This window comes from Macaca thibetana, chromosome 17 (assembly GCF_024542745.1).
Source record: "Macaca thibetana thibetana isolate TM-01 chromosome 17, ASM2454274v1, whole genome shotgun sequence".
NCBI classification, from domain to species: Eukaryota; Metazoa; Chordata; class Mammalia; order Primates; family Cercopithecidae; genus Macaca; species Macaca thibetana.
This window is the reverse complement of record NC_065594.1, coordinates 1,035,322-1,048,084: the sequence shown is the minus strand read 5'-3', so window position 1 is coordinate 1,048,084 and position 12,763 is coordinate 1,035,322. Positions and strand designations below refer to the sequence as shown.

At 37.6% G+C, this 12,763-nt stretch overlaps 1 protein-coding gene across 9 annotated transcripts in view; it reads left to right on the top strand.

The window, feature by feature from the left end:
- The window catches only part of ZMYM2 (zinc finger MYM-type containing 2), a 126,693-nt gene that overhangs the window by 106,366 nt on the left and 7,564 nt on the right, over positions 1-12,763 (top strand). For all 9 annotated transcript variants that reach the window (XM_050766725.1, XM_050766724.1, XM_050766723.1 and 6 more), the window contains 2 exons: positions 340-508; positions 727-878. In XM_050766725.1, coding sequence (XP_050622682.1) covers positions 340-508; positions 727-878 — 321 coding nt within the window. The remainder of the gene's footprint in view (positions 1-339; positions 509-726; positions 879-12,763) is intronic.

Here is a 12,763-nt window from a genome sequence, read left to right as displayed (position 1 = left end):
AGCTAGAGAAAATGTTATCAAGAGAATCATATGGGAGAGAATATATATTTACGATTCATTAGGTGGAAATAGATCGTCCTCATTGTCTTCATGTTGAGTAGGCTGAGGAGGAAGAGGAGAGGTTGATCTTGCTGTCTCAGGTGGCACGGTTGGAAGAGATAGAAGGAGGTGGGAGAGGCATGCACACAGAAAAACGTATGTGTCCAAGTGGACCCCTGCAGTTCAAACCCATGTCGTTCAAGGGTCGATTGTAATTTGCCTTTGTTGAGAGATGGCTTGTGTAAAGTAATGAAATAATGTAGGCTTTAAAAAAGATGTTACGGTGTTTTTTACTAATAGGGAGCCAAGAGAAAGGCTGTATCAGGATACCAGTCTCATGATGATAGTTCTGACAATTCAGAATGCAGCTTTCCTTTCAAATACACGTATGGCGTAAATGCATGGAAACACTGGGTCAAAACTAGGCAACTTGATGAAGATCTTCTGGTATTAGATGAGTTAAAATCTTGTAAGTGTTTTAATTTTGTTTCTCCTAAGTCCTATTTAAAATCAAGATTTCTGTTGTGGCGTACATTTAAATTTAAAAAACATAAATGTAACTTAAAATACCTGTAAGAATGCATTTTATTTTACTTCAGAGCTCTTACAAAGAATGTCAGAAAGTTCTTAACCTTAATAAGACAGTAAATAATAACAATTACTGATTTTTATTTTATGTATTTTTAGCTAAATCAGTAAAGTTAAAAGAGGATCTACTCTCTCACACCACAGCTGAGCTTAACTATGGGTTAGCTCATTTTGTCAATGAGATCCGACGGCCAAATGGAGAGAATTATGCACCTGACAGCATCTATTACCTTTGCCTTGGAATACAGGAGGTTAGTAATTTGATGGCTGCTTTTAAGTATAACATTAATAAGAAAAGTTGTGGTAGTTCTTGTTCCTGTAGCATTATGGAACCTTTATTGACTTACCAAGAAAGACAAAGAAAAATGTAGTCTATTTGGAAATATTATGATATTATAAAGGATTAGCTACTTTGTGTTTCTTCTGTAATGGAATATATATGTTCCTAAAAACCTTCAAGTTCTCCAAAACTTTGTACCAAAACCAGAAAGAATTTATGGGAAAAATAGGGTATGGAGAGATCACTCAAAATTTCGGCATCTTTTCTAGCACATCTACAAAGTTGTATATTTGCCACCATTTATATATAAATGATAATCAGGATGAGATTCTTTCCTTACCGTTGCAGATAAATGAATTCACATTATAAGGCATGATATGTAGCCAGATCTGGCTGTAGATCCCTGTTGATCTACAGGTAAACAGAAAAATGTCCTGACTCTGTAAATAGGTCTGTTTCACTGTGTGCTGCTGATGTGTGCCTGTCTTGCTAAACGGTGTAACTAGTCATTAATTCTTTGGCTATTTCATAAGAAGAGATCATTCTTTAGGGGTAAAGATAAACTTCATCCACATGTCTATGGATTTGTTTTCTACAGTAAACATGGAGATCAACTTTAAATAATGACCTCTAGTTCTGAACAAATTCTACAGATTTGTGCCCAGAAGTCAGAAAGAATCTCCAACTTCACATCCTATGTATTTTGAAATACAGTAGATGACAGGAGATCTCTTCAGAGTTTTGTTTGTAGGCCTAAAAGTTCATTTTATTCTGCTAACAGGTGTTAGATAATGAAATAAATCACTGAAGAAAACTAGAATTGTCCTAATTTGTGTTTTATTTACTTTTTCTTTAGGATAGAAATTTGCTTAAGATTCTGTAAGTGGTGGTGCAGATATATAGTGCATGGCTGTAATTCACTATATTCAAGGACCATCACATATCTTGCAATAACATCCTAAAAGATACGTGAATAGGTGTACTTTTTTATCGTTTTATAGGTTTACGTGTACTTTGAGCCTCATGCTTAGATGATAATATAGGTCCACCATTCCACAAACCTGAAAACCAGAATTTTTTTCATGAAAACACACTCAACAGTAAAACCTAACTTAAAGGATTGTGAAGCTATTGTTTTCTTTATTACTCTTGGTGTTAATACTCATCTATAGAACATTCACCATAGAACTTACTATAGAATTGTTAACGTTTCTAAACGAGTACAGTGTTTACCCACACCACTCTAGGAATATTAATGTATTATAATTATGTACATGCCCTGTTTCCCCTGTAAAATCCAGACAAGTATGAATTCCAAAACATGTGACTCCGGTGGTTCTGGCTGAGGGCTTGAAGACCCATGTGTGTATTTTCCCTCCTCTTCTTTTATGATACCTAGGAGGGAGGGGGAGAGTAGGAATAGCATTTATCCTGTACCAGGTATAGATGAAATTGTCTTAGTCCTCGAGTTTCAGAACAATTTTATTACATATAAATCCTCTTACTAACAAAGGGAAGCTAGGTCTTACTGTTCTTTCTTGTACATACTGTCCACATAGTAGGCACTCATTGAGTTGGACGATTGTTGTGACTTTTTACACAATAAACCTCTAGATCCCATTTTCTACTGCTTTTGAATGTGTGTGTATATTTATTTATGGTGGTGAAACTTTTTTAAGGAGAACGTTTATATTTTAGAAATAATTCTGTTATCTAGAGCAACTGGTTTTAAAGTGCTGTAGAGAGCACTAGGGTCGCACCAGATTAACTCAGCAAGAAGAGAGAGGCTGAGTTCTAGGCTCCTCTTGTTTTAATTCATTCCTGCTTTTTGGGGTCTGTGTTTTGGGTTATGTATGGAATTTCATTTAGAAGAAGTTTCTGGTAGAACAAGGCTTAAAAACGTATTTAGATATTAAAACTTTTAAAATCAATAAAAACTACAAAATAAGGGGTTCTCTGCCCCACTGATCTCTAGTCTACCTAGTTCCTCTCCCTAAAGACATGCTTTTTGCTCTTTTTAGCTATTTCCTCTGGCATTACTTGCATATAGAAATATTATTGATTTTTATATATTCATCAGTTCACTATTCTAGTAGGTGGTCTTGTTCTGCTATTTTTTAAATATATCTTAGAATTTTCTATATGCACAATCATGTCACCTATGCATAAAGACAGTTTTGCCTCTTTCTGATCTTTCTTTGCTTGGCTTTACTGCATTGCTTAAAACCTTCCCCCATTTTTCTCTCCTGCCACCCAAACCCTAGTCCTGGTACAGTGTTGAATGGAATTAGTGATAGCAGAAACTCTTGCCTAGTTCCTGATCGTAGAGGAAAGTATTTTGTCGTTGACCATTAAGTACAATGCACCCTTTAGGGGTTTTTTTTTTTTTTTTTGGTAACTTCCTGTTACCAAGTTGAGAAACTTTTCTTCCATTCTTAGTTGACCAAGGATTTTTTTAGCTTTTTATTTTGTTGATGAGTTTTTTTTTTTTTTTTAAATTATAAATGCTTTTTGAATTTGTCAACTTCCTTTTCTGCATCTGTTGAGATACGGATTTTTCCTCTCCTATTAATAATGGTATGAATTTAAATTAATTTTCAGACATTAAACCAGCCTAGCATTCTTGGGATAGACTCCAGTTGGATAATGTTATCTTTTTTATGTATTGCCAGATTAGATGTGCAAATATATTGTTGATGATTTTTGCAGACGTTCATAATAAGTAGTTCAAAGTTTTGTTTTTTAATGATAATTCGTATTTATAAAGAACATTGTTCTGTGAACAACAACAAGAAGAAAAACTCAGAAAAAAAAAAGTGATCAGAATATTATTTCTCACAAATAAGGCAACTAATGCCCTCAAAATCCTTTACAAAAAGGAGATAGCTTCCTAAGATCTAGTCAAGGGGTTTTGGTATGTTACTTTTTTTTTTTCTTTTATGTTACTTTGTTTTTCTTTTCATCTGCTTCCATCTTAATCATAATTTCTTCAGCTGTAAGAGCTCCAACTTGCTCTTCTTTGCTTACTTAACTTTTTGTTTGATGCTGGCCACATGAATGTTAGTTTCAGTAGAAGCCTTCTTAGGTTTCACATCTGGTTTTTTAAATTAAAGTTTTACTACTTTGCCCATCTCTTACCGAGGGCTTCTGCTTCTTCAGCCTTTATTGCTTCCATTTTCTGCTACTGCTTCTGATTTGCCTTCGAAAAGTTTTCACCACTAGCCAGTTTGTTATCAATCTGACTTTGTGGCTGTGGTGGTGGGAATGGTGTATATTCTTTCTTAACATTTTTTTTCTTTGGTTCCTTGCATTTATTCATAGTTGTATGTTTGAATTGTGGCAAAAATCTCTCCCAGCTTTTGATTGAAATTCAGAATCTTTTGCCAACTCTTTTAATCATTAAGGTTTTAATATTATAAATAGGATGCATATTCTTCATAGTATATAGGACTACTTTTCAAACCTTTTATTTTTTTGAGACGGAGTCTCGCTCTGTCACTAGTCTGGAGTGTAGTAGTGCAATCTTGGCTCACTGCAGCCTCCGCCTCCCGGGTTTAAGCAGTTCCTCTGCCTCAGTCCCAAGTTGCTGGGACTACAGGTGCTGCCCGCCACCACGCCTGGCTAATTTTTTGTATTTTAGTAGAAACGAGATTTCACCGTGTTGGCCAGGATGGTCTTGATCTCCTGACCTCGTGATCCACCCGTCTCGGCCCCCTAAGTGCTGGGATTACAGGCATGAGCCAGCGTGCCTGGCTAGTCTCAAACCTCTTTTTTAAGCCACTAAAAGGTTCAGTGACTGAAACTATGTTTCCCTCCTTCATAATGGAACAAGTTCATTAAGAGTTCTTCAGTGTTGATCCTTTGAGACCAATAAGCTGTTGTCTTTTTACAAATCTCTTTATTTCTTACTAACCTGTTTTAATGATGTTACATGCAGCGTCATCTGGAAGAGTTCGTACTGCCTGTTCAAATGAAACACTCCTTGCTAACTGTTTTAGATCTCTGGTCCCAGTGATGATATATGAATCAAAAGTCTTCTGTTCTGTTCTGTTTTGTTTTTGAGATAGTCTTGCTCTGTCATCCAGGCTGGAGTGCAGTGGCACCATCTCGGTTCACTGCAACCTCTGCCTCTGGGTTCAAGCGATTCTCCTGCCTCAGCCTCCGGAGTAGCTGGAATTACGGGTACCCACCGTCATGCCCAGCTAATTTTTTGTATTTTTTAGTACAAGTCTTCTTCTTTGTACTACTGTTAACGGAATTAAGGCCATGAGTGTAAATTGTACAGGTTCTTGGTGTTTTAAACAAAGGATTGGACAAAATGTACAAACGACAAAGGAACAAAGCAGCGAAAGCAGGAATTAATTAAAGCAAGAAAGCACTGAACAGGGTGGGAATGGACCCAAGCAAGTGACTCTAGGGCTGTTACAAAGTCTTCTGGGATTTAAGTACTCCTTTTGAGGTCCTTATCGGTTACCCTTATCTGGATGAAGGATTTGGTCTAATACTAATAAAAGACTGAGGTGAATTGGCACCCTGTGTAGATGAAGGGATGGTCCCTGCTTGGCCCATGGCCAGTCCAGGGCACTCCCTCTTTCCACCTGAGACCTGGCGGAAGGAAGAGGATTGTAGGAAGAGCAGCTTTTGCTTTATGGGCATGGGGAGATGGGGTTTTCCTATTTGGTTCAACTTTAGGAAATTGGCGTTAATTGGCCTTAGGTTTCCTGCCCCAGAACCAGGTGTTTTCCCTTGATTCACCATGAATGACTTTAATTTCTCTGCCTCCAGACCCCATTCTTCTGCCTCAGTTCAAGCAGTCATGCTGCCCTGGATCCAGGGCAGGGTTGCGTTAACATTGATGTTCATTCAAGGCTTTGTGTACCGCTGGCCAGCACTCTTTCTAGTAAGCCTCTCTGTATTTTGGGAACAGAGTTACATAATTGCTTTCCTTCAGGAGTCCTCTGGGATTGTCCTCTTTGGAAAGAGCTGGTTCCTTCCAACCATCAGGAACAGTAGGGAATTCCCATTCCTCTTGGTCTCTCTGACTTCCACTTCTGGTTATGAAATTCACTGTTTACAGCTGCTTATTTTGGCCGGTTCAGAGAGGAAGATGCCATTTTCAAATTGCTTCTGGTGGAGCTGGAAGTAAACTTGAAAGTTCTCTTGTCTTTACCTGGCTTTGGTTTGGGGGTAGTAGTGGCTTCGTAAAATGAGTTGGGGCTGGACACGGGGGTTCACGCCTGTAATCCCAACACTTTGGGACGCCAAGGCAGGTGGATCACCTGAGCTCAGGAGTTCTAGACCAGCCTGGCCAACATGGTGAAATGCTGTCTCTACTAAAAATACAAAAATTAGCCGGGCGTAGCGGCAAGCACCTGTAATCCCAGCTACTTGGGAGGCTGAAGCTGGAGAATCGCTTGAACCTGGGAGGCAGAGGTTGCAGTGAGCCGAGATCACGCCATTGCACTCCAGCCTGGGCAACAAGAGCAAAACTCTATCTCAAAAATAAATAAAAAATAATAATTTTTTAAAAAGTGTTGGGAAATATTCCTACCTCCTATTTTTGGAAAGAATTTGTGAGAATTGGTATTCTTCTTTAAATATGCAATAGAATTCTCCAGTGAAGCCATATAGGCTTAGGATTGCTCTTTGTGGGGGGGGTGGCAGGGGGTGGATAGGTGTGGTTTTTAATCACTTAATCAGTTCCTTTAGTTGATGTCAACTGTTTAGATTTCCTGTTTCTTCTTGCACCACTTTTAGCAATTTTGTCTTTCAAGAAATGATGCATTTCATCAAACTCGTCAAATTTGTTAGCCTAAGTTTGATAATACTTTCTTATTATCCTTTCATTCCTAATACTGGTAATTTGTGCCTTCTTTTTGTTTCTTAGTTCTTTTTGTTTGTTTGTTTGTTTTTGAGACAAAGTCTCACTTTGTCGCATAGGCTGGTGTGCAGTGGTGTGATTTTGGCTCACTGCAACCTCTGCCTCCCAGATTCAAGCGAATCCCTGTCTCAGCCTCCCAAGTAGCTGGGATTACAGGTGCCCACCACCATGTCTGGCTAATTTTTGTATGTTTAGGAGAGACAGGACTTCACCACATTGGCCAGGCTGGTCTCGTAACTCCAGACCTCAAGTGATCCGCCTGCCTCAGCTTTCCAAAGTGCTGGGGTTACAGCTGTGAGCCACCGTGCCCAGCCTCTTTTTGTATCTTGGACAGTCCAGCTCAGGAATCAGCCAACTTTTTTGTAAAGGGCAAGATAGTAAATAATTTAGGCTTTGCAGACCAAGAGGTAAAACTTTAGAACATAATATAGCTGCTTACATATAACTGCTTTAAATTGTAACCATTTATAAAAGAGTAAAAAGCAATTCTTAGCTCATAGGTTTGTGGGATTGGGCCCATGGAGCTAGCTGGGTCTGTATAGGTGGCCTAGACACTCACGTAGCTAAAGGTGTATCATTTTAATTTTTCTCTTGTATTGAATCTGAGCCGTATTAGTTCCTTTCTTAATTTGCTTTCTTTTTATCCAGCTTCTTAAGATGTAAGCTTAGATAATTGATTTTAGATCGTTCTTTTTCAGGAAAGCATTTAAAACTGTAAACTTTTCTCTAAAACTAGTTTACTTACATCACGAATTTTTATATGTTGCAGTTAATTTTCCTTGACTTAAAGAAGATGGTATCACAGGAAGTTGAATCTCTGGATTGCTTTTTATTGAATGGATTATTTAAATAATTAGGACTTCAATACTATTAGAAGTTTTGAGAGCTAAGTGGATTGTGTAATAAATGATTATGAAGTATGTCTTAAATAGGTTTTTTTCTCTCAGTTTTTGTTATTGTAAAATATACATAACATAAAATTTACGGTTTTAAGCATTTTTAAGGATGCAGTCCAGTGGCATTAAGTACATTCACATTGTTGTGCAACCAGCACCACCATCTATCTCTAGAACTCTTTTCATCTTGCAGAACTGAAACTCTGTACTCATTAAATAGTAACTGTCCATTCCTTCTCTACTGAGCCCTGTAAGCCACTGTTCTACTTTCTGTCTCTATAATTTTGACTACCATAGGCACCTCATATAAGTGGAATCATACAGTATTTGTCCTTTTTAGTCTGGCTTATTTCATTTAGCATAATATACTCAAGGTTCATCTGTGTTGTGTAGCATATGTCAGAATTTCCTGCGCGTGTGTGTGTGCATGCATGCGTGTGTTTGTGTGTGTGAGAGAGAGACAGAGAGAGACTTGGTCTCACTCTGTCGCCCAGGCTGGAGTGCAATGGCAGGAACTTTGCTTAGTACACCCTCAACCTCCCAGGCTCAAGTGCCTCAGCCCTTTAAGTGGCTGGGAATGTGGGCACGTACCACCACACCTGGCTAACTAACTTCTGTGTTTTTTTGTAGAGATGGGGTTTCACCATGTTGCCCAGTCTGGTCTCAAACTCCTGGGCTCAAGCAATCCACCTTCCTCAGCCTCCCAAAGTGCTGGAATTCACAGGCGTGAGCCACTGTGCCCGGCTTCCTTCCTTTTTAAAATAGGTTCCTTATGTATTGATGAATGTTTTCTCAAAAAGTTGTTTTACCACTGAACTGCATGTTTAAAAATGGTTACGATGGTAATTTTTTTGTTCTACAGTTTACCACAATTTTTAAAAATTGTGGAATATCTATTTTTATTATTGGATACATTTTCACAGACTTGTTTTCAAAGACTGTGGTATTTATAAGCAGCTTTAAAAGTAATCCTGAAACTCAGTGTAAAGATAAGATAACTCAAGTAAACTTTCCAGAAATCAGTGCTGTTTAATGTTAGTTCAAGATGTGTACAGAAATAGAAGCTATTTTTGGAAGAGTGTGCATATTTTTCTGTTGGATTCATTAGTTTTGCTCACATCTGACAATAAAGATGCAGTTGACAGGAAGTATGATTTTCTTCCATATGTCTATAGAACTATAGAAGAAACAATATCTTTTTGTTGTAAGGACTAAGTCTAAGTCCTGTGAATGTAAACTGAAGTAAATAGTCACTTCTGTTTTGTACATTGAAAAATTAAACACAATTGTAAATAACTGGTACTGTATGAAAGGGGAGCACAGCCTTATTTTTTCTTGTTTTGTTTATTTGTTTTTCTTATTCCTTCTCAAAGTAACTGACTTTCCTCCACTGATTTTGTATAAGGAATGGTGATTATTGTTAAATGTTCACATAATATGAAAATGTTTGAGGAAGAAGAAAAATGATATGAAATCCTGTGATAACCATCATTAACATTTCATGATCATTCTTTCATACACTGTTTTACGTATGTGAACACATATCTGTCATACTAAATTTATTGTAAATAGAACTATAGACACCTTGCTTTTTTTGAGACAGAGTCTCTATCGCCCAGGCTGGAATGCAGTGGCATGATCTCGGTTCCTCCACTTCCTGGGTTTAAGCAATTCTGCCTCAGCCTCCCAGGTAGCTGGGATTACAGGAATGAGCCACCATTCCTGGCTGCTTGGTCTCCCTGCCCCGTAGAGATGAGTTTTCGCCACGTTGGCCAGGCTGGTCTCAAACGCCTGATCTCAGGTGATCCACCCACCTCAGCCTCCCAAAGTTCTAGGATTACAGACCTGAGCCACCGTGCCAGCCACTTTTTTTTCTTTAATCTCCCCACCTTATCACTGTTAGCTAGATGTGTGTATTTCTGGTTTTTGTGAACATGATGAAAGAGATAATTTGGTCAGCTAGGAACACTAGACCATATTACACACTTCTACATCTTACTTTCTGTTCATCTACTTCCCAGTAAATTGTAGCAGTCCCTCTAAGTCAGCAGGAATGGGCCTAACTGTGTATATATCTCATTGTGTGCTATATCACAATTAATTTAGTAATTTCCACAATGATGAGCATTCTCTTTGTTTGATGAAATTTTGCTGTTATAGACAGTGTATACTTTCCTTCCTCCTCTGCTCCCCTCCTGCCCCACACAAATCTTGTATAATTATCCTAAAGAACTGATGCGTTTATTTCTGAGATATGATTCCAGAAAGGGTATTATTGGATCTTAAGAAAAGTATATTTTTTATTTTTAAAGATAGTAACAGATTTCTTTCCCAAAAAGTTTGGAGATCTTTGTGTTTATTGACCATTTGCTTTTGTGAGAATTGCCCCATTGTTTATCTTTTTTAGTTTGTGAGTTTCTTGTTTATTACAGACAGTAAGTCTTTGTCATTTTTCCAGATTTTTCTCCAGAATTTTTATTTTTTACTTTCTACATGTTAAGTCTTTTATATGGAGGGATATTTTTTAAAGAAGAAAGAACTTTATTTACTAAATTAAAAAACATAGTAAACTCACAGTGTGACTTGTTAATTTAATTTCTGTGTAAATGGGTAGTTTTCAAATAATTAAATTCTATTAAAATACATAGAGGATTTCTAAACTTATTTAATCTTTATTCAGAGGACCTTAAGAATTTTTGGGTTTGTTTTTTTTTTTTTTTTTTTTTTTTTTTTTTTTTTGGCGCGATCTCGGCACACCACACCTCTGCCTCCCAGGTTCAAGTGATTCTCCTGCCTCAGCTTCCTGAGTAGGTACCTGGGACTACAGGCCACCACGCCCAGCTAATTTTTGTATTTTTAGTAGAGACAGGGTTTCACCATGTTGGCCAGGTTGGTCTCGTTCTCTTGACCTCGTGATCCGCCCGCCTCAGCCTCCCAAAGTGCTGGGATTACAGGCCTGAGCCACCATGCCCGGCCTCTGTTTTTTAATAGCAGTGATGAGGTTGATTCAGGCTATTTGAATCCTTCTTTCATTGGTTAATTTAGCAAACATTAAGTGCTGTTGTATGCTGGATGCTGGACATTGGAGTAGGCTTTGGAGATTGAGATAAGCATGTTGACAGCTTACATGCTCGATGTGTCATTCAGTCGCCTCAACAACTTTACTATAATTATCAGCATTTTTTTTATGAGGAAGTAAAGTTACTTGCCAAAGTTACACAGCTCATAAATTTTGAATCTGGTGGGCAGTTTGAATTAAAAGCCATTACAATATGTTCCACTCAAAGAGTTGAAATACACAGACAAATAATATTTTAAAAATGTTATGTTCATGGTATATACAGACTTGGTAACACAGAATTGGGACTAATTAATTCTACCTAAGTATATACAATGAAAAAGTATATGAATGTAGATGATACTGAGTTTTAAATTTTCAATTGAGTTTTGAAGTACATATAGAAATTTATTCAGCAAAAGGATGAGAGAAGGACAATGGCAGTACAAGGGCACAGTTTACCAGGAACCACTTAGCCTGGCTGGAAAGTATAATGTGAAGTGGAGAAAGCTTTGGGGTATTGAGTTGGGGGCTGCGGTAAGAAAGAGTCACACCACAAAGGCCTCTATTCCTTGATTAAATGTTTAGATTTCGTCTTTATCCAGGGAGAAACATGAAAAGGTTTTAAGTATTTTTAAAAATGACACTATTTTCCTGGGTGTATAGGCATCAGAAAGCTGGAATATTTTCTTTGAAACAAATTATTGTGCAGAACTACTGATTGATAGCTTAAATTAATGGTAGAATATTTTATATCATTCTTAATGAAGCTCTATTCATATAACATTTAATAAAACAACTGATTTGAGACTTAGAAGTAGAATCTGATAGCCCTAAAATTATATCTTATATTCCCAATTTTTATTTAATTTTATAAAATTGTTATATATATTGTTGCACATAGTGTCTTGCTTTAGGTAGATCTCCAAAACATTATTTGACCATATGTTTGTCATATTAGTGACAATACTTGTCTGAACAAACATGCCAGTAGTCTGAACGTATCTCAAACACATGCTTTTTCAACTCTCTGTTAGCTGTGTTTATGAGATTTTCTTTTGCTTTGCAAGTACTAGTACTGTAATTTCTGTTTAAGTATCAGTGTGCTACTTTGCCCTCCCAAACGTTTTTTATCCATAAGAAACAGGGCCTTTGAAATGTGGCTAGTCTGAAATGAGAAGTGTTCTGAGTGTGTAAAATTTATACAAGATCTCAAAGAATTTGTATTTTTAAAATGTTATATATTTTTATATGTTGGGATTACATGTTTCGGATATATTGGGTTAAGTAAAATACTTGTTTCTTTTTAATTTCTAAAATGTGGCTACTAGAATAGTTAAGTTATTTTTATCATTCAATACTGCTCTTTACGGATGTTCCAAAACTACCTAGGGAGCTCTAGTTCTCTCATGTATAGTCCCAAAGAAATCTAAGTAAAATGAGAGACCAGTAACTCTTAAAAAAGGAATTTATATTTTTTAAAAAATGGTACTGATTGGCCGGGCACGGTGTCTCACGCCTGTAATCCCAGCACTTCGGGAGGCTGAGGTGGGCAGATAACAAGGTCAAGAGATGGAGACCAGCCTGGCCAACATAGTGAAACCCCGTCTCTCCTAAAAACGCAAAAATTAGCCGGGCGTGGTGGCGGCGCCTGTAGTCTCAGCTCCTCGGGGGGCTGAGGCCGGAGGGTCACTCGAAGCCTGGAGGCGGAGGTTGCCTGAGCCAGGATCGCGCCACTGCACTCCAGCCTGGCAACAGAGTAAGACTCTTTGTCTCCAAAAAAAAAAAAAGATACTTATGAATTCAAATCCCATAATTGAAGACTTTCTGTCACGATTTTTTTTATTAAGAAAGCTGCTTTTCAGACAGGCCTATTCTGTTGAGGCGTTTTCTCTGAGATTAGTTACTATAAGTTGGTGCTCTTCCTCACAGCTTCTCCTTTGCCTCTGTTCCTGAAACCACACATTCTTTTCTTCTGTAGATTCTCATTGGTTGTAAGGGCTTTGGTGCTCAGGCAACCA